The sequence below is a fragment of the Taudactylus pleione genome, unplaced genomic scaffold (assembly GCF_031769625.1).
Source record: "Taudactylus pleione unplaced genomic scaffold, aTauple2 ptg000113l, whole genome shotgun sequence".
NCBI classification, from domain to species: domain Eukaryota; kingdom Metazoa; phylum Chordata; class Amphibia; order Anura; family Myobatrachidae; genus Taudactylus; species Taudactylus pleione.
Window position 1 is genome coordinate 3,118,895 of NW_028284515.1, and position 21,957 is coordinate 3,140,851.

Consider the following 21,957-nt stretch of genomic DNA (forward strand, 5'->3'; position numbering starts at 1 on the left):
TATCCTGGAAGCCTTCAATGGCAGGAGAACAAACAATACAACTACCAACATGACCTGTTCCACCCATTACAAAATACCCCATTGATGAAGTTCCACCTTACTTGCGATCATGAACCAGACTGCGCGGCTTACGTGAAGAATGTGCACGACGCCCAGTAAGATTCAACGTCACTGTTAATAAATAGGGCTGATGGACTGATTCCATCCACCAGAGATGCAGTGATTGCCTTCAAATAGTCTAAAAAAGCTGAATAAATGTAAATAATCTGACACTGGTAGATTGTTCTATTTGCAGACGTGTCCTCATACAGCTAGCCTCAATATGCCATGCAGTGTGACTTGCTTGGTGTGAGTGAGCCGCCAGGACCTGTGCTACTCTGCTAGCGCCAGGTGTGGTTTCTTGCCGAAAATGCGTCTAAGTCGTGCACCAGGAGACTGTGCTGATTATATTGATGTGCGACACTTGTATATCTCTGTGATCCTGAGTCTGTATATATGAGCCACAACGGAACTTGGAATTAAAAAAGATGCGGCCGCTACATTGTAGCACTTTGTATACAGATGCGGATACTCAGTCACACGCAGATTTACAAGTGGCGCATATCAAATTAATCAGAAGTGTCTGTTGGTGCGTCAGTCACACCGCATTGCAACTTAGACGCATTTTCGTCAAAAAAGCCGCAAAAAAGATGCCCGGCGCTAGAGTCTCACAGGACCTGGCACGCCGAGAGGGGCTGTTTGGCGTGACTTCAGTATAAGGACACATCTGTACAGACCTTCAGAACCAAAGTCAGCTTTATAGATGTATAATGCCATCACCCCATATTGTAAATTACAAGTATATTAGAAGCTCATTGACTATAAAAAGACATGTACCTGCTGGCAAAGTGTTTTATACAGAGCAGAGAACCTCAAAGTGGCTTTAAATAACCTCCTAATATACATTAAGGTTATTTGCTATTGCATATATTACATGAGTGTTCTTCATAAATATTGATATGCCAACAGCAGAAGTCATTATTTATACAGATATAAACTTCATGTATGTTTTATAGGGTATTGATAAGTCAAGCACTTAACCAGGTTACATAGGAAGATGTCCAACTGCAATAGTTAAACATGTAAGTATTTATATTGGCATGCTAAGGGTGTTTGCTTTAGGTAGGATGCGATCTAAAAAAGCTACTCAAACATTTCAATAGTGCCATCTTTCTTAATCAGAATATATATTTATATACAATATACTGTATATATGGAAGTGAATGCAAATACAGTTCTTTAATGACACTGTTGTAGTATAACATTCTCCCCAGAGCATTTATTGCAGTTAGCTTTGTCTACATACAGAAGTGCGCAGCTGTTCTCTTTTCTGCTCCTAAGCACTGACACAAGACCGCCAACAGTCACCAACGTTTCCATCTTAAACAAAGTCTGATTTTTTTTTTTTTTAACCCAAATGTTTGGATTTCAGTTCATAAAGCTTATTGACATGCAGAATTATGGCTTGTGAAATTAAAAATCTGGGAATTAAAAACAATAAAAAAAAAAAAGACAACACAACACACTGCCTGATGACGGAGAGCTTATTCACACATAGGGGGCTATTATCATAAATATTTTCTGAAAACACCCTTTTTCGGGAGATATACGCAATTATTACGTATCACCCCAATGTATGAAGGAGGAACCACAGCAGATATCTACAATAGCTGCTGTGGTTCCTCCATTACCGTCAGCTGTCAGATTTACCAAGCTCCAGAACTCTTCGCCTATGGCGATAGCCGCTGTAGCCTATAAGGAGGAGTGAAGAGACCGGTGATGCGGTCCCTGTTCCTTCATGTGCTGGTTGATACATTCGGGTGGAATGATCACATGCTGCAATGCGATTTTGGCCACAAATATTGAGCCCAGGTCACATTGAGAATGTATATATTAATAAATGGGTCCAATATTCTTTACAAACTAAATAAATGTTTTAAGGAGTTCTGAACACATATTACCGCCTTTGAATAAAACGTACCCTGCAAACCTTATCTCACCTCACTAAATAACAATCGGTCCACTCTCTCATAAACGGTATAACGTACGGTAAAAGCCACTGTAGACATCTGTGGCTGCGGGACTTACGTATTACTTTTGTTCTCAAGGCATATTATTAGTCAGTTAGAAAAAGATGTTATAGGTAGATGTGGAAAACACAGGCATTTTAGTCCATGACCGACCTATTAAAAACTTGTCAACAGTCAAACCTGCAGACTGCAAATAAAATACTACAATATATCACCTATATACGAACATATTTCAAAGTGGGTAAACTAGTTTTTTGTTTTGTTTTCAAAGAATCAGTCCTAAGCCAATAGACTTGAGTCCCTACCTAACTGAAAAATTAACTAAATGGGCAATTTGAACCGCATTATCTACTCAGGGCCACGTCCCATGCCTTTAACCACAATGTAAAATTATGTTGCTGGATCACTGGTAGCAAAATCACTTCATATTTTCTGCAGTAGTAAGGTTATATTAGGTTCACAGACTGTGCCCTTGCATTTCATTACAATTATAAATTCACTAGGAGTTCGCTGAAGTCCCAATGTTGTACAGCAGAGTTAAAATAAGAACCTACCCTGGTTTTTTAAAATAGGTTTCATCACAGAGAACAAGAAACTTTTCATCGCAGACACTTTTGGCTTTTAGCACAAGTCATCATAAATAATCGTAGAGTTTATCCAGAACCCACAGGGTGGAGAATGTTTCCATGAATCCAAATAACCAAATGGCTGTATAGAGAGGTTGTACATTGTAAGCTTTGTGATTCCCAAGTTAAAAGCATCTTTAGTTCCATCACCAGTAGATAAAAATCCATCCCAAACAGTAAACGGCAATAGATAAATTGCATATGAATAATCCTAATGTAGTGGTCAGATGATTCGCTGATTTCTTTTCCTTATCAGGATATGATACTAGATAAGATATCAATTAGATTGTCAAATCCATAAAGATAACCATCCTCCCGGTTTCCCTCTTGCCAGGGAATACGGTGGTCCAGGGTTTGCCCCTCGGGTAGGCATGTTGTTTTTCCAAAATCAATAAGCCATATATTACACCTGCCTTTCTTGTCATGTACGAACAGCAAAGAGCTTCCGATCACCTGAAAGGAAAACAAAGACTAATTTTAAATATACCAGAGTATTTCTGAATCCCAACAAAGATACATATAATGGTATGGAATAAGCTTGGCCTACAGTTCTTTTCTAGGCTTAATGCAGCATCAATTCAGGTCATATTTTCTGCTTACCGCCTAAATGCTGAATAAGACCTGGTGCAGCGGTTGAAGTCTGGTGGGTCATAAAACAGAGAATAAAACTGAACATGAACTTATTCTTTGCCTGAAGCTACCATCACAGGAACTCTCGGGGAGATGTATGAAGGGGCGATATGGGGGAGGAGTGGTATCGGCGCACGTTATGTGCACTGATACCGCTTCTTCCCCATGTATTATTGTGGGGTTGGGTGGTAAATGAGAAGGGCGCTATGCGCCCATCATTATCGGCACTGCTATCTACAAGATAGTGCCCTGGAGGGGGAAGTTTAGCCCCTGGTCTCTGTCCTTACTCTGCGGAAAAGAGCTGCGTGAGGCAAACACTGTCTATTTTTGGATCCACTTACACATACTGTATGAACAGATAGGGACGGATTCTGAGTTGGACGCACTGCCGATGTTGTACACAGTTGATCGAGTCATTTCTTCTGCGCCTGCATCTGTGCGCCGACAGTTGCAATTGAGACACACAGTCTCAGAAATGTTTTGAAAATATTCTGGGTGTTACTGTTGCGGACGCAGGGAGATTGCCCGTCTCATGGACATGTTGCTGATAGTGGGTACGTCGATAAAGGTTCATATCGGCACGTAACACACAGACATGATGAATGTGGATGCCTCAGTACACACCACCAGGAAGCAGGAATACCTACGAACTAGCAGTGGCGGCTCCAGAGGTGGTGCTGCAGCGCAGTCCAAAATTCAAATAGTAGAACCACACCAACTGCCATCCTCCCTGGTTATATCCTCACTGGCAGTTGGTGTGGTTCCCCTATTTGAATTTTGGACTGCGCTGTTACCTAGGGAGGTGAACAGGTGGCCTTCACTTCGCGCATTCATGACCAGCTGGCCTGGATGCTAATGGCGAATACTTTCAACACTTGCTATGATTTCCTCATGTTTCTCACAGGCCAAGGTATGTCTTTGTCACATTTAACTAAATTATGTCAATTACTTTAAAAGTTATAAGAAAAACTTTGGGGCCAAAAAAAAAAAAAAGCGTGAAACACCCTGTGTAACCTGCACCTGCAATAGGCCTGGTGCAAGTTCAAATGGTATTTCAGCTTCTGCTGTATAGTCTATTGTAAGTGGAAGCTAGCTGTCACTACACAAGTCTTGTAAATCCCCTCATACCTCATGATGCTTGAAGAACTCTGAAGACTCCACAATAGTCCTGATCTCCCGCAGTCTATTGAGATATTTATTCTGCAACAAGATCAAAATATTATGAAATCAGTTTAGAGAACACAAGAGTGTTTTACTAAAGATTTTAAAAAAGAAAAGTGGAGATGTTACCCATAGCAACCAGATTTAAGTTATTTACCTAGTACATTCCAGAAAATGATCGCTAATATCTGATTGGTTGCCATGGGCACAACCGCCACTTTTTATTTTTTGACACTTTAGCAAATCTACCCGATAGTAAAGGCGCGTATCCACTACACGAGAAAAATGAGCGATTGAACGTTCATGACATTAGTTATCGTTCATTAACCGTGCAGTGAAAATGCTGGCAACGACCAGCGATGCGCGCTTCTGCTGGTCGTTGTCCGCATTTTTCATCGCCTGAACATGCAGGCCACATTATCCACTGCACAGGATCATCAATGATTGCACGATTACCTTGTTGTAATCGTACAGTCGTTCCACTCTCGTGTAGTGAATAAATACCTTAAGGATTCAGAAAAAAAGGAAACCACTCGATGTGAAACATCTCAGAACTTTCCTTTTTAACCATATTTTACGTTCATGTGTATGAAAAGGTCTCTACACTGGCCACGAGATGTGGCCAGTCCTTGTTTGTTTCTTGTGGAGTTGTAGTGCTTTTTGTGGGTTCCTGTAGGGAAGCAAGCAATATTGTTTACACAAATCCACTGTCTCAAGCTGGGCACACACGAAATGCACACTCCCGCGGTCGCGTGCGAGGTCGTCAGGTTTGATGTGCTGCACCCGACGATATCGCATGCGGTGCTATGCACTTTAATGAAGGACTGAACGTGCGATTGTTCCGTTGTTCATTACTGTAACATCGTTCTGATGTGTACCCAGGATCCTATAGGTCGGCCCATCGGCTGGGTACACATCGCTCAGTGTGTTCCCAGCTTCACTCAAAGTTTAGGAGGAATGAATTATTTTGCAAGTCTACATACCAAAATAACTTTGTTGCCATCGATAAACCCAAAGAAAGCTTTGTGAATTTGGTCTCGAGTTTTTGTTGTTTTGAAGTTTGTGTTGCATGTTCCGTCGCCCTTCTGAAAAATAATATAAGAAATGTTTCAGATGTAAATTTTCAGACGAAACAGGAAACTACAAAAAAGAAATGTTTTCATGAGGTCACTGAATGTTCGCTACCTATAGGCGCGATTCAATTACATATGTTACTGCACATCATATCCAGCAACATCGCCAGATTTACCTTGCACCCCGTAGAGGTGTGCAGGAAAGCCTGCCATGTTGCAGCTACCATATATGTGACAAATATATGGCAAGTCTGCTCCGGCAGCATATCGCCTGCAACTAAATAGCCCCCTATATGCCAGCAGTCTCCTGAACTAGCGTAGACCATGATGAAGTTCCATAACAATGTGACATAACAAAAACCGTGTATATAATAAAAACAGAAACAAGAAAAATAAAACATGTGCATTAAAAAACAAAAATGACATTGGGCCTGATTCAGATATGCAGATTGAGCGATTGTTAGCCATTGCGCATGCGTGTAAGCTGCAGTGCGCAAGCACAGCAATTGAATTGCGATTACGCTCACACAGAGGCTTCATTTGCAGAGTGAGTGACAGGTAGTCAGCGTTTGGGGGAGGTAACTGGGGGCGGTGAGAAAAACGTAGGCATGTCAGGACCATTTACACACTGTTTTCTGGGCGTGCATAAATTAGTCACTGCGTTCATGCTGGCAGCAGGAAAGTGCTCTGCGTGTCCCGAGACCGGCTGTGTCTGCGGCAGCTTAGACTGACTCATAAGGCTGATGGCCGCCTGACCTGCGTTCGATGCTTCCGGTTAAGTGTGTGAGCGGCGGATGTGGGATGATTTCAGTCGGGGTCTCTTTGCACTAGACGGCTGGTGGCTCAATGAAACTGTTACAGATCGCTGTTGCGTTGGCATCTGCGTCCACATCTGAATGAGGCCCATTGTGTTATATTCATAAAATACATTTAAAAGCTTTTTTTCATGTGCAGAAATCTTGACAATAGATCTATCTAAATGATGTATTTGCAGATTTGTGAACAAATTCCCCTCATTTTGCTGGCAGGAAAAATGTGAATAATGTCAGGTTGTGTGTGTGCTGCATTCATAGCTCTGGACAGAACATACACCATACACAGCTTACTAGGTTTTCATTTTAAACAATTCTCCCGTTCCTCTGCCTTATTGCTTAATTAATCTGCAGTATGAATTGCATCATATGAATTAGGTTTCTAAACAACTTCCCGTGAACAGAATGCGAAGTCAGGCACGGCGTTGTGAACAAAGAGAAGCAGGTTCGGAAGATAATTAAGAGGCGCACAGAGGGCCCGATTCAGACCCGGACGCTATTTGCGTCCGCTCGTTGGCTAAAAGGGGCCGGCTATTTAAATCATGTGCTCGCACTGCGTCGCGTAAAGCCGCCCACTAAGTAATAGCGAGCGGCCGCACTATGCGCTCGCACCTGTATAAAGACGCCCTTTTCCACTAGCAACACACGTCATCTCTGGTTGTTGTAGGATTAATCGGGAACATCGAGAGCCATCGGAGCTGCTCGCAGCGCTTGTTGTAGCCTTTTCCCACCACAACTTGCGAGCAGTTCAGGCTAAAATACAACCCAGTCACGTGTGTAATGAAGCTACTTTGCTAATTATACACACCCATTAAACTCCGTTCTGATGGTCGGGCACGCCTGCGTTCGCATATCCACACCCCCGTTTACAAGCACCTTCCCCTGTTACCACCCACAAACGGCACTATCTGTCACTCAAAATAGCGGCCCAACTACGGGCTATGGGCGAGCACTTTGCCATCACAATGACTTGTTCGCGCAGGCGCATTGCGACTCACACGCATGCGCAGATTGCGAAAAATCGCTCAATGCGAGTGAGCACAGCATAGCGTCCGGGTCTGAATCAGGCCCAGAGTTTTGCTGCATGATGTGATCATGTGTTTTCACAGTAAGTGTGGTAATGAGTAACTGACATACCATGCTTTACAATCTTATCTTCTTGAAGCTTGGTTACAAGCTAAGGGATGGGCTTCTGGCTGCATATTACTGAGAAAAGAGTTCCTAACAAAAACTGCTGTAGAAAGTCGGGGTGAATCTCAAAGACGTTCTCACTTTCGGTATGGTTGGCCTTTAAAGTTAGAGGTTTTATCTATATAATAACAGTATATAAATGGTGACAAAAGTGTTTTCACATTGCTTGCACGTCAGACCAAATGTGCACTTCTACACACGCTTACCATCTGCCCCTCCCCTTGCCAAATAGCAAATAACCCTCCTTAAAAATAAGGAAGAACTGAAGACAGGAAGTCTAAAAACGAGAGCTAGGAGAGGAAGAGCGAGAAACAGAGGGGCAGTACATTCAGGGGGTGGGAGAGTAAAAAAGAGGAACGGGTGATGTTAGAGGGAAAAAAAAGAGGGGAATAGAAAAAAGTAAGTGGGTAGAAAGAAATAGAGGAGGGAGAGATTGAGTAAGAGTGGAAGATACAAAGAGGGGGCGGGGAGGCCGAAAGGAAGAAACCTGTAAAAAAAGAGAGAGAGGGGTAGAAAAACCCAGACCAGCGTGGTCAGGGCCTGGAGCCAACACCACCCCATCCCACTCATATTCCCGTGATGCCTTCCTACGCGTGATCCCCGCAAACCCCCCCCCCACTTACATCCCCCCCTACCTCCCATCAGCAGTGTGTGAAAGATAGCAAGGGAGGCAGAGATTAAAGAGAGAGGCTGGGAGGGGAAAAAAAAAGGTACAGGGGGCATGAGACTGAAGAAACAGGAGTGGGCATGGGGCCGGACAGACACAGGTGGAGACATGAGGCTGGAGAAACACAGGGGGGACACAATCACTGTCCAGTAGAAAAACAGAGGATCAGCACACCATTTACATGCAAACATTTCATTAAAACATCATTAGTTTCAAAATGTCATCAGTTCTCATTTAAAATGCAAAAATTGTAAACTTATTCATAAGGAACCTGTGAATCAACATTATGGCATCAGTCTGGTAACAGGCAGCACAGATGGTGTAATGGTTAGCGTTACTGCCTCACAGTACTGAGGTCATTGGTTCGATTCCCACCACGACCCTAATTGTGTGGAGTTTGTATAATTCTCAGTGTGCTTGCGTGGGTTTACTCTGGTTTCCTCCCACACTCCAAAAAATATACTGGTAGGTTAATTGGCTCCCCACAAAATTGACCATAGTGTGTATATTTGTGAGCATGTGGTAGGAAACATAGATTGTAAGCTCCACTGGGGCAAGGACAGATGTGAATGGTAAAATATTCTCTGTAAAGCGCTGCGGAATATGTGTGCGCTATATAAATAACTGGTAAAAAATAAATAATATATGGATGAGTATCACCATGTGTTTACTATTTTTTTTGCACTATTGCACTTTTAATGTGAACTGATGGCATTTTGAGACACGGCATTCCTATATATGTCTTCAGTGATTAATGATTTTATAAATACATATTTGCACTTAAATGGTGTGCTGGTCCTCTATTTTTTTTTGTTTACTGGACAATGATTGTTATACATACATATATGGCCAAGCACCCTAAGTCTTTTTATATGTTTGAGTATACAGGACTTGCTGTATTTATATATACATTCACACATACAGTATTTTGTAAACTTAACCGAACAATAGATATGTGACCCTGAGAAGTACAACTGTTTCTTAAACCACTTTGTTTATCCTTCGACTTTTTGAGTTTCGAACAATGCAGATGGATTGTCTACGTGACTCTCTAATGCCTAGAGATTAGCCAATATGTTGTGTGTATCCCAAGAAGCAGAATATACCTCACCCAAGGCAGATCTGTTGTGAATAGACTCATTGTTATATTCTTCAGGTAGAAACTTTAAATGTTATTTCCACCAAAACAAAACTCCTCCGGCAATTGGAATGTACCCTGTGCGTTTCAGCAGAGCTGTATTCCCCTAATGTCCCTGTTCCTGAATTCCAGCACCACCTCTTCTACACCAGCCACTTTCTCCAACAATGCCCTAGTCAGTGCAATGTGTGTGGAAGACAATAGTATAAAAACAGAACAAAACTTCATAAAACCACACAGTCCACAATGAATTGTCACATTGTGTGAGAATGACAGTGATATAATTTGGTGAGGTGTTCTTCCAATATGATGTACTGACAGCCTGGAGAGCTAGAGGTAGTCGGTGCCAAAACACAGGAGAGTATATTCAATTATTTAAAGCGGCGACACTAACTTTTAATAAAGAAGGCAGATAGTATAAATAGTATAGTAAGTTTCAGATTTAAAGCTAGTCAGCGCTAATAAGTGGATATGGTACAATGAAACTGAATCGGTATGGAATCACGGCCGTCGGGATGTTGCTGGTCAGAATGCCGATAGCTGCATCCCGACAGTGAGAATCTCGACAGCACTAGGTAAGGAACCTAACACTAACCCTTACCCCTACCTGGTGCCTATCCCTAACCTCCCCACGCACTCTAAACCTAACCTTCCCCCCTTAGTGCCTAACCCTAACCCTCCCCCTAACTTCCGATACTTACCTTCGGGATGCCGGTAGTCGGGATTCTGGCGCCGGTATTGTGACCGTCGGCACCCTGCATGCCGGGATGCAGACTACATCCCCAATGAGACACTTAACAAAACACTACATTTGTAATCTGGAGACATGCTGACCTTTATTCCCTCAATCCTAAAGCCTAGAGTTGACGTTGAGCTAATAGTCTCTCTCCATTGCATGTATCGAGGTTTGGTTACTGCTTGCTGAGCACTCTCCTCCTGTGTGGGTGCATGAGGATCCACCTCAATCATTTTCTTGTACATGTCCTTCCTTAGTTTTGGCTTTCCACGGGCTTTTGTTAATTCTTCTTCCAAATATGTCCTGCAGGTGCAAGGAAATAAGAAAACCATTACGCATACAGTATAACTGCACAACAAAGAGAAGCAACAGGATAGCAAAGTATACAGACTGAATGCATATTTAGAAAAACTCAATGTAATAAATATGGTGCAACTTGTGTCTTTACTGTGACCTCTCTAACATCGGAAAGCAAAATTACTTTGGTATGAGGTTTTCATCACTGTCAAGGAATGAAAGACTGTACTCCACAATAGTGTAGTTCAACAGGACAGGAGCAATTGTCACTAAAATAAACCCATCCTCACTGAAGAAGCAGCAAGATAGCTCCCTTAAACATTGATGTTACATGTACTGTAAATAAATAAATAATTGACTTGTAACTATAAAGTGGTTTATCGGGTTTCTTATAATCTTTTTCCCCACTGAGACACATTCCCTTAGGATCGGAAGACAATCAATCTCAAATCACAGTGGTTAGGCAAAATTTATTTCCATGTGTAACATAGGTTTCGTTTAAAGTTTTGATACGGTATTACCATGATACATTAACCGACCACTTTAGTATTGGTCATTAAACCCGCTTGAGATTACCCATAATTTGGGAGACTCTGTGGCAGGTGGAATGCCAAGCTCCGTCTGCTACTCCCATTACCCACCAACATTTCATTATGTAGATCTAAGTAAGGGCTCGTGCACACAAGTGTTTACAAAAGCACATTAAATGTCTTATTCTAAGCCTATAAACTCCCTTTAATGCTAATAGTCTAAAATATGATGTAGGCATTGTGCACAAACAAACTTTCCAACGTGCACTCGCTTCTATATGCTTTACATGCATCAATAATCATAGCTGCCTGCGGTGTTCAAGAGCACAATCATTTGGTGCAATTAGGAACGCTCCTTAAGTACATTGTACTCTATGTTGCAAGAAAGCTCTGAAAAACAGAACAGCAGCCATTTGTTTCCAAGCTCATGTGCAAATGTCTAACACATATTCTGCCAACTCTCTGCATCATTATATTCCCAGTATCCAGTACTTCTGCTTCTCCACAACAAGCTGCCCTAATGTACAGAGATGTTCCTGCTGCTGGCTTACATCACTCCTGTGTATGCTCTGCATGCCAGCTGCTTGCTTTTCACGATCCTCCATGCATCTTTCCCCATCATAATTCAGAACGTTTGATGTACAATCTTTACAACCAACAAAAAGCCACTTTACCTGTTTAAAATTAAATACACCCACTTCACTGCGAATAAGTTATTTAAACTACAACTGTAGTGCGGTTTGCATGCATATAGCGGTTTCGGAGTAAATAAAATGAGCTATTTTCATTAACAATAGGTTTCCCATGCAAAGCGTAATTGCAGATTCAGTTAGATGCGTGTTACATTCTGTGAGATTGCGGGTTACAAATACGTACAAGAAGCGTGCTCCTGTTTCAAAACAGAATCCTGCCAAAGCTAAAAGCTATTATATTAACTTAACGCATTCCCAATGAAGCAGTGTTCTATAAATCCATTTTCACGTCTCAGCTGCCATTTGCGGTGGATCAGCATTGGAGTCGACTGCCATTTGCGATGGATCAGCATTGGAGGGGACTGCCATCTGCGATGGATCAGCTTTGGAGGGGACTGCCATCTGCGATGGATCAGCATTGGAGGGGACTGCCATTCGCAATGGATCAGCATTGGAGGGGACTGCCATTCGCGGTGGATCAGCAATGGAGTGGACTGCCATTTGCGATGGATCAGCTTTGGAGGGGACTGCCATTCGCGGTGGATCAGCAATGGAGGGGACTGCCATTTGCGGTGGATCAGCATTGGAGGGGACTGCCATCTGCGATGGATCCGCATTGGAGGGGACTGCCATTCGCGATGGATCAGCATTTGAGGGGACTGCCATTCGCAATGGATCAGCATTGGAGGGGACTGCCATTCGCGGTGGATCAGCAATGGAGTGGACTGCCATTTGCGATGGATCAGCTTTGGACGGGACTGCCATCCGCGGTGGATCAGCAATGGAGGGGACTGCCATTTGCGGTGGATCAGCATTGGAGGGGACTGCCATTCGCGATGGATCAGCATTGGAGGGGACTGCCATTTGCGGTGGATCAGCATAGGAGTGGACTGCCATTTGCGATGGATCAGCATAGGAGTGGACTGCCATTTGCGATGGATCAGCATTGGAGGGTACCAGTCTTCATCTCTCTTCTACATGCTCCTTTGTAATTTTCTTCATTATATTTGTTTCCAATCTTTGCTGTTCCTTCTCCCTGCTGCAGACTCTATTTATCATCCCTTGTTCTCCAACCCAACCACTTTCCCTGTACCTCTCCATCGTTTGCACTCCGACCACAAACTGTGCCCCAAACCCTTATACTAATCCCATCCTTTGTTCCCCAAAGCTAGCGATAGCCACCCTCAAATTTGACTAAATCTGTCCCTTTCCACTTGCTGTGTACCTTTCCCTAGTTTACTATCCTGCATTTATTTTTCTCCTATACCCATGTCTTTTATTCTCTTGTATTTTTAATTTTTATATGTGTAGATTGTGTATTGTGTCCGTTTGCCCTTCCATCTCCCTGATACAGCCTGTAGCCCACAATTCAGCATTAGCACCTGACCTCACCCTAGCACCCACCTCATTGCCACCCTAGACCTACCCTTTACTAACAGCAACCCCTTACTACCTAGCCCACAATTTGCCACCCTAGGTCCTACCCTTTGTTACACAGCCGTCATCATGCCAGACTAGCGCCCACAGCTCCCCACCCCTTTGTTACCCAGCTCATCCCTTGCCACCTACCGACACACCGCTTACCATATGAGCACTTGTCCCTTCAAACAGACACCCTAGCACCCACTCCTTGCTACATAGTCCATCTGTTGCCACCCAATGACCCACCCCTTACCACACTGTCCTTGGTCATCCTAGCACCCAACACCTTGTCTCTTTAGCACCCACCTTTTGCTACCCTAGCATCCACACATTGTTACCTAGCTCACCTGTTTTAATCTTAGCACACATCCCATGCTACCTAGCTCTCACACACAATGTTCTCAGAAATAATTAATTTTTTGGATTTATATTGAAGACTTCAAAGTTACTTAGAAGAAAAGGACACAAGAAACACATTAGATACTTAACACTTGTGTATTTTTGGTTTGGAACAATTTAAAAAAAAAAAAGCCTGATATGCTAACACACCCACAGAAAATAAAAGCTATGTCAACAATAAAAGTACCTACATTTTCCGTATTGTAGCAATCAACGTTAATGTGTTATTACAGGTACCGACTTGCGAAAGTCATTCGTTATCTCTTCTTGTTTTGTCTTGAATGTAAACGTTAATGACTGCATACATTCAGGGTGTGATCCCTCTATACACCCAGTCAGCTAAACTAATTAACTACTTCTACACACACGTTTATAAATGATTAAACTTTTATTAATAGAAGAAACTGAGGATCAGATTATAGAGCAGTTCAAGCATCACATTATAGTTAACTTATCGCTTACACAGCCTGCAGGGGTCTCATTTTGATAATTATAGTTAAACAGCCCTTCTAGTAGCGCCATGCCATGGTATGACTTGGTAGCACCGAGCATCTTTTCATGCGACTTTTTACATTCAAATGCACCCTACTTGCAAAGTGATGGGAATAGGACGCACAAGCATCTTCTGCTGATTGATGGTAATAAAAACTCGCACACGGCGCTCACACTTTATGTTTAATGGGACTTGTAGCCCACGGAGGTAAGATGTATGTGGACACATCTGTATATAGCTTCGCAGCAGAAAAGCATACATCATAGGTTATTAACAGGTTTCTTTGTAAGTAGTATCTATCGCTCCTCTGTAGCGGCGTCCCTAACGCTACATAATTATAGCACCCACTCTGGGTCACGCTTGCATATTGCTGTGCCATATGATAACAGCACATACATAAATAGTGGTTGCTCATATCAACTTAATGGTTTATCACAGGTGCCTGGACTACAGATAAAAAAAAAAAAAAAAGTTTCCCTCCAGCACACTGCAAAAAATCAGCAAAAAGGCTTGAACACTACATGATAGTCGAAATCCAGAGGTCTTTGTTGTATATATTTGCAAACACATGATGGCCAGGCGCTTAATCAAGTAAAAACCATTACACTATTTTGTATTGCTGTTCGAGAGGCATGGATGGGACCAGCATTGGGAGAGTGTGCTGGTTCCTGTAGTGCTATTTGGAGGTTTCTGCAGTACCCCCTAGGTGAGTTGGCTCTCAACTTAAATATATTTATGTATGTGCTGCTGTCATGTGGCGCAACAATATGAAATCATGACCCAGAGTGGGTGCTATTATTATGTAGCATTAGGGACGTCGGTACAGAGGAGCTTTGACGCAGCCCAGCGCTCAATCATATATTTGCAAATATATTCAACAAAGACCTCTGGATTTCTATGATCATGTAATGTTCAAGCCTTTTTTTTCTGTAGTCCTGAGTAAACCCCCTCCCTTTCAAGCACCTGTGAAAAACCATTAAGCTGATATCAGCAACCACTATTTTGTATTTATGTAGTTCCTATCGCTAAACATGTGTTCCTCACTGCCTGCTGCTTATCAGTTGTTGAGTAAACTATCCCTGAGATAGGCAGCCATTAATGGCAAACAGCAGCAAAATGCAATACATAGGGCTAACAACAACAACCCCTAGTAAAGAGGCACTCATGTTTGATCATTTCCTTCTTATGACCCCATATTTATTAATAGCAATAAATTAAACTTAGCTAGAGATGGGCCCAGCTAGTTTGTTGCTCAAACATTTTTGCGACGACCTTTTGACCATGTAGGCCATTTGTACCCGTCCATCCATAGTGTAGAAGTGGATGGAGATCCCTGACAAGCGGGCCAATCACGTTCGGGACACTACTGCAGTGTATTTGCATGTTGCATCTTCGCACAACCAATCTTTTTAATAATATCACAGAAGCTCGTTGTGTAATTGTCTGTTGTTATGACGGTATAACCAATACATTAACGAGACGCACGCACAGCTTTCGATGAGACGGGATGAATTAATATTCACTAATGGTGGGGTACTGTGTTTACATGTACTAGTATAATATTTTGAAAGAAAGACTTTTTTATTATTATGCTTCCCTCACTGCACTCTCCCTAAAGGCAGCGGTTGGGTGGAGTGCATAAGGATTCAGTAACTAGATGTAAAATCCTTCTTGGCCTAATGATTACAGCGGTCGTTTTACATCGCCGTGGTCCAGGGTTCAAATCCCACCACAGCCCAATAATATTTCGTAATCCTGATTTTTTTTAGATTCATTCCTCTATATAATTTTTTTAATTAAGTACAGTGGTGGGATGGGTCCATCGGCACTAATCTGGTTTTAGATGCACTCATAGGTGTTGGGGTTCAGGGACACAAACGCAACCTCAGTTTTCAATCAGACCACATGATTTCCTGTTCAATAATGTTGCAGTACTGTATGGAAGGCACTACATTGCTCCACAACTCCCCCGCACTCTGCAATGACACACCCATACAGTTATGGGGTGCAGGGGCTTGAATGTCTGGTTTCAGACGCACCCTAAGCATCAGGGGTTCAGAGGCTCAAGGTGGTCTTAGACGCACCTTCAGCGTAGGTCCCCAACGCACCTTCAGCGTGTTGGGACACAGGGGCTCAGACAGGGGACAGACGCACGCACAGCTTTCAATGAAACGGAACGTTAAACAGTCAATAGGTCGACATGGACAAAAAAGTTGACAGGGACAATTGGTCGACACACTAAAGGTCACATGATTATTTTTAAAGTATTTTTTGTAGAGTTAGGGTTTTGTCAATAGGTCGACACAAAAATGGTCTAAACATTTTTTCTTTTTCATAACCCTAATCTTTACCCTAACCCTGCCATTGGTGCCTAACCTTAACCTTCCCCGTGATGCCAAACCCTAACCCTCCAGTAAGTGCCTAACCCTAACAAAAAAAAAAAAAAAAGGATCCAGTGTCAACCATTTTTTTCTGTCGCCCATTTTAGCCACGACCATTTTTGTTTAGACCTTTTGCACAAAGCCTAACTGAAAAAGATAAAAGAAAAAGATACTAATAAAACAAATAATCATTTTAAAGTCGACCTACTGACCAAACCTTAAAAATTAATAATCATACGTTGACAGTTTGTGTCGACCTTTTGATCAAACCCCCAAAAAATAATAATGTGTCGACCATTTTTGTTTCGACCTTTTGACCAAACCCTAACTGTAAAATCTACTAATAAAACAAAATCATGTGTCGACCTTTTATCCAAACCCTAATAAGTAATAAAAAAAAAAACACGTCAACCATTTTTGTGTCGACCTTTTGACCATGTACACCATTTGTACCAATCGATCCACACTGTAGAAGGGGATGGATATCCCTGACAAGCGGGCCAATCACATTCAGGACACTACTGCAGTGTATTTTTATTCATGTAATTTTTTCACATATATTTTACCCCCTTTTTTCAACACTTATTAATTATTCCTACACATCTATACTTTACACTTAACTGTCACCCCTTTTCCTTTTTTGTGTGATGCCCTGGGCTGGATGATTTTTGGGGTGCACTGCGCCCCAGACGTGAACCCCTTAGTGTTAGGGACTGCTAGTAACAGAGAAGCCGTGACGTGGCCTAGCAGCTTCCCATGTATTTGCAAATGCATGCAACTAATATCTCTGAATTTCTATCACCATATAGTCTTCATATATTGTTGCAGGTTCAATTCAGTGTCCTGAGGAACAATAGGGGGTTAACCCCCCCCCCATTTTCTACTTCGTATGCCCCCTCCCTTTCATGCACCTGAAGAGTACCACCAGATTGATTTGAGCAGCTGCCATTTTTTGTTTGTTGTTATGAGATGCATGAATGAGCCAGCATTAGGAGGGCATGATGGTTCTAGTAGTGCTAGTTGGAGTTCCCAGGGGTGACTCCCAGGTAAGCTGGCTCTCAATTTGGATGCATTTATGTATGTGCCTTTATCATGAGGCCTTGTAATTGGTAAATATATTACCTTTGGGGTGAGCGCTTGGACGTAGGGCACCCGGTGCTACTCTGGCTGGGCCTATTCAGGGCATCACCACTTAATACACAGTCACTTTTCATATCACCTTTTAAGTTTGTTTTTTATTCATGTAATTCGGGACACTACTGCAGTGTATTTTTATTCATGTAATTTTTTCACATATATTTTAACCCCTATTTTCAACACTTATTAATTATTTTTACACATCTATACTTTACACTTCACTGTCACCCTTTTTCCTTTTTCGTGTGATGCCCTTGAGGGGTCCTGGGCTGGACGATTTTTGGGGTGCCCTGCGCCCCAGACGTGAACCCCTTAGTGTTAGGGACTGCTAGTAACAGAGAAGCCATGACGTGGCCTAGCAGCTTCCCATGTATTTGCAAATGCATGCAACTAATGTCTCTGAATTTCTATCACCATATAGTCTTCATGTATTGTTGCAGGTTCAATTCAGTGTGGAACAATAGGGGGTTAAACCCCCCCTTTTTCTATTGGTATGACCCCTCCCTTTTATACACCTGAAGAGTACTGCCAGATTGATTTGAGCAGCTGCCGTTTTTTGCTTATTTATTTTTTGTTTAGTGTATTTGCATGTTCGCGCATCTAATCGTATTAATAATATCGCATAAGCTTGTTGAACAAAGGAATGCACATGCAGTGCTATACAGTAGTGAAATTGGCGTGGTGTTATGACTGTATTAGTGTGTCACAAATGCAAAATACAGATTCATTTACAAAAGTGTACGTACTATAACTTGCTGTAAAAGGGATACAAATAGTTTTTTAAAATAATAGTAGCTCCATTTTTTTTTACCTTCCCCCAGTGCTTCACAGATCCATTTACAATAGGCTACGTAACTTGTAACTTTAGGGCTGGCTATGCACTTCCCCCACCACACAAATAAAATTCATGATTTACAGTGTACGTTACTGTGTTTACCTTCCCCCATCCTCTGTAGGTATCTCGGCACCCATCGCCGTACCGTGCTCCCCCTACGGCCCTTCCCTCACTCCTCCTGAGCTTTAAAGAATAGCGGCAGCGGATGGGTGAAGTGCACAAGGATTCAGTAGATAGATGTGAAACCCTTCTTGGCCTAGTGGTTAGAGCGGTCATTATACATGGCCGTGGTCCAGGGTTCAAATCCCACCACAGCCTAATATTATTTTGTAATTCTGATTATTTTAGATCCATTCCTTTATATATATTTTTTTTATTAAGTACAGTGGTGGGGTGGGTCCATCTGCACTAAACGGGTTTCAGGAGCACCCATAGGTGTTAGGCAGGGTGCAGTGAGGGAAACATAATAATAAAAATTTGTCTGCCTTTCAAAATATTATACTAGACCCCTGTCTGAGCACCTGAACCACAACACTTTGTGGGTGCATGACCCGTCTGAGCCCCCGACTCTGTGGGTGCGTCTGAAACCCGACACGAGCGCCGGGTGCAGGGGGGTTGTGGAGCAATGTAGTGCCTTTAATACAGTACCGCAACGTTATCGAACAGGAAATCATGTGATCTTATTGAAACTGAGGTTGCGTTTGAGTCCCTGAATCCCACAACTCACATTGATCAATCCCACTGGCTGTTTTGCACCAGATGCAGACTTGCATCTTATTACTGTATACAGGTTGTGTCAGCCAATCATCGGGTGGTAATAAAGAAAATGCATTGGATATCTGATGCATGCGCAGTGTAGTTTAGGGAAAGCGACACCTGGTGGACAAAAAGTTGTATTACACGCTATGACTTTTTCCATCGCCATCGTAAAACGGCTACCCCTGACCAAAGTGCTGGGCGCGATCGCGAAATGTGCCGTTTGGGTGCCCAAATGGGTCACTTTTAATTCATTTCAGCTCGCATGCCCCTGGGGTATACAAGCAGAAATGGTGCGCTGGCAGCTATTCGCGCCCGACAGGAGCAACAATTGAATAGCTCCATTGAGCGCTAAGGGGGGTAGAAATTTAATCCCGCCCCAAGTGAGATAAAATAAATAAATAAAAAAAAAAGATACCCCAATATCCGGAAAATACCCTTTACTAACAAAACATAACACTTGTGTAATAGCCGACTGACACAAAAGTGTACATAGCATGGATTAACTGGGAATTCCTTTCACTAGCCAACAGCTGGATTGCTGGTAAAGGGGAGAACTTGTCACCCACCCACCCATTTACAAGGGCACTAGCCCTCTGCTGACCAGTCTGGAGGCTGCTTCTCTCTATGGCAGTAGGATCCCACACCTGTGGACTCCCTCCCTGTTATAGTGGAAATCAGTTTGTAATGAAAAGAAATCACAGCACCAGTATCAATTCAAAAAGGTGAAACAGTTTCTCCCTATTATTGCATAAAAAGAGTAAAGGCCCCCATACACGGTGCGATGGCACCGTGCGAGGCGACAGGGGATCAGTCGTCCGACATATCGGGCGGTCCGCTCACACTGTGCGATCGGGTGGCCGACCGCCCGATATGCCGGCTCCCCCGTCTCACCTGCATAGCAATGAATAGGATCGCACATCGCATCGCCTGATCCTATGGTCCTGCAGAGAGATCAGGGGGGGCGATGTATGACTCCGCGGAAGAGCGCTTGGCCCGATATCAGGGCCATACACAGTGCAATATAGTATGCAAATCGCACCAATCAGTCGGATCGCCTGCTTTATCACCCCGTGTATGGGGGCCTTTAATGTCCTGTATAATATAGAGGTGCAACCTTATATTGTTCTTAAAACAGATTATATTAAAGAGAGAAAAAGGAAGGCAAGAACTTGGAGGGTAGGTGCACCTACCCTCCAAGTTCTTACCTTCATTTTTCCCTCTTTAATATAGTGGAAATAAGCCCAGGATGTCTGGAGCTGGTTGAGGCTGAAGAGTAAACTGCCCGTTTTCTTTAGGTATTTAGGTTTTCAGCAGCATGTGCTGTTCCTCCGGCAGAGAAGTGAATTCTAAGCAACCTAACAACAGTGTAATAAAAGCCTTCACATACACAAAAACGATATGCATAATAAAAACTGTTCTAATGCCCCTTAACCATCATTATTTATGTAAGCCTTATGTATGGCTGATAGTGTTTAGAAGACAATCAAAAAAGTTTATCCAAATAAAAGAGGTGGCACTAAAGTGGTAGGAGGTTGTACTTTGATGTGCAGTGACGCCCCTGAAGATTATTTCTATGCATAGAGGAAGCTTGCACCATGATGTGTGGCTGGTGGACCCACTGAGATGCACAACTGAGGTGCCACCACTAAAAGCCAAGGTGTTTTGTGGTGCGCCCTGTGTGTGCTGTGTAAATAAATGACCAGGAACTAGTGACGTGACTGAGGCAGGACTGAACTGACTGACTGCAGGACACATGGGTGTGTTCATCGATGGTGGACATAAAAAGGGGAATTCAATGGAGTCATTATGCTTTTTAAGTGCTGACAGCCGTTCAATTACAGATGTGTCCTCATACACTTGGCTTCAATAAACCATGCGGTGCGAGTCAGACACCAGGTCCCGTGTGGCTCAGCTTGCACCGTGCATCTTATTCACCTGAAAATGCGTCTTAGTCGCAATTGATTCACAAGACTGCACTGATTAATCTGATATGCAACACTTGTACGTGGGACGGATTCTGTATACTAAGCGCAACGGAACTTGGCGTGGAAAAAAAGTCACAGCCTCTGCATCGTAGCACTTTGCATACAGATTCAGACTTAGACGCACACAGGTATACTAGTGTCGCTTATCAAATTAATCAGTGCAGTATGGGGAAACGCTTTGTCGCATCTGATTGCGAATAAGATGCATTTTCAGGTAAAAAAACTGCGAAAAAGACGCTTACCGCAAGCAGAGTCGTACGGGCCAAGAAGGGCTGTTTGACATGACTGCAGCAATAGTGTATCAGGACACACCTGTAGTATAGTTGCTTTCTTCACAGACTTCTGAAACAAGTGAAGGTAAGTCTACCGTAATTGTCGTTTAACGTTTTCTGGCCCAAAAAGTTCATGATAAGGGGGTGGCATAACGAAACCCATACCACAAATGCATACAATAAGTAGCCAGTTTAAATGCTCAAATACAAGGGTGTGTTTTCATGGATCACACTGGCAGAGCTGTAAAACCATGGGTGTGTGATTGGTGCCACCCAGGATGCTAGACTGAGGAGGTGACATCGTCCCTGCCCCATTGGCACCTCTATTTGGCTAGTAGGGTGCCTGGAATAGCACCTTGCAGCCTGAAGAGCCAGCAAACGCACCATTAGGGTGTCGCCCTGAGCTCAGCTTCCTGATCCCTGCCCTCGCTTCCAGGACATCACAAGTGTGAGGGGGCGGAGGTGCCGGTCTAGGGCGCATTAGTGCCCTGTTATGGCATTGTACACTGGGTGCATGGAACAAATAGAGCAGGGGTCTTCAAACTTGGCCCTCCAGCTGCTGTGGAACTACACATCCCAGCATGCACTGCCACCTTTTTGATATAACAGCATGCTAAAACTATGTGCAGTGCATGCTGGGATGTGTAGTTCC

General features: G+C 43.0%; 1 protein-coding gene across 1 annotated transcript in view; it reads right to left on the reverse strand.

Moving 5' to 3' along the window:
• Positions 1–1,735: 1,735 nt before the first annotated feature.
• ITPKA (inositol-trisphosphate 3-kinase A) overlaps positions 1,736–21,957 on the reverse strand; it is a 113,458-nt gene continuing 93,236 nt past the window's right edge. Inside the window, exons 4-7 of the mRNA XM_088471293.1 lie at positions 10,202–10,406; positions 5,470–5,571; positions 4,454–4,525; positions 1,736–3,148 (exon numbers count right to left, since the gene is read on the reverse strand). Of these exons, the coding sequence (XP_088327419.1) occupies positions 2,948–3,148; positions 4,454–4,525; positions 5,470–5,571; positions 10,202–10,406 (580 nt within the window). The 3' untranslated portion in view covers positions 1,736–2,947. The remainder of the gene's footprint in view (positions 3,149–4,453; positions 4,526–5,469; positions 5,572–10,201; positions 10,407–21,957) is intronic.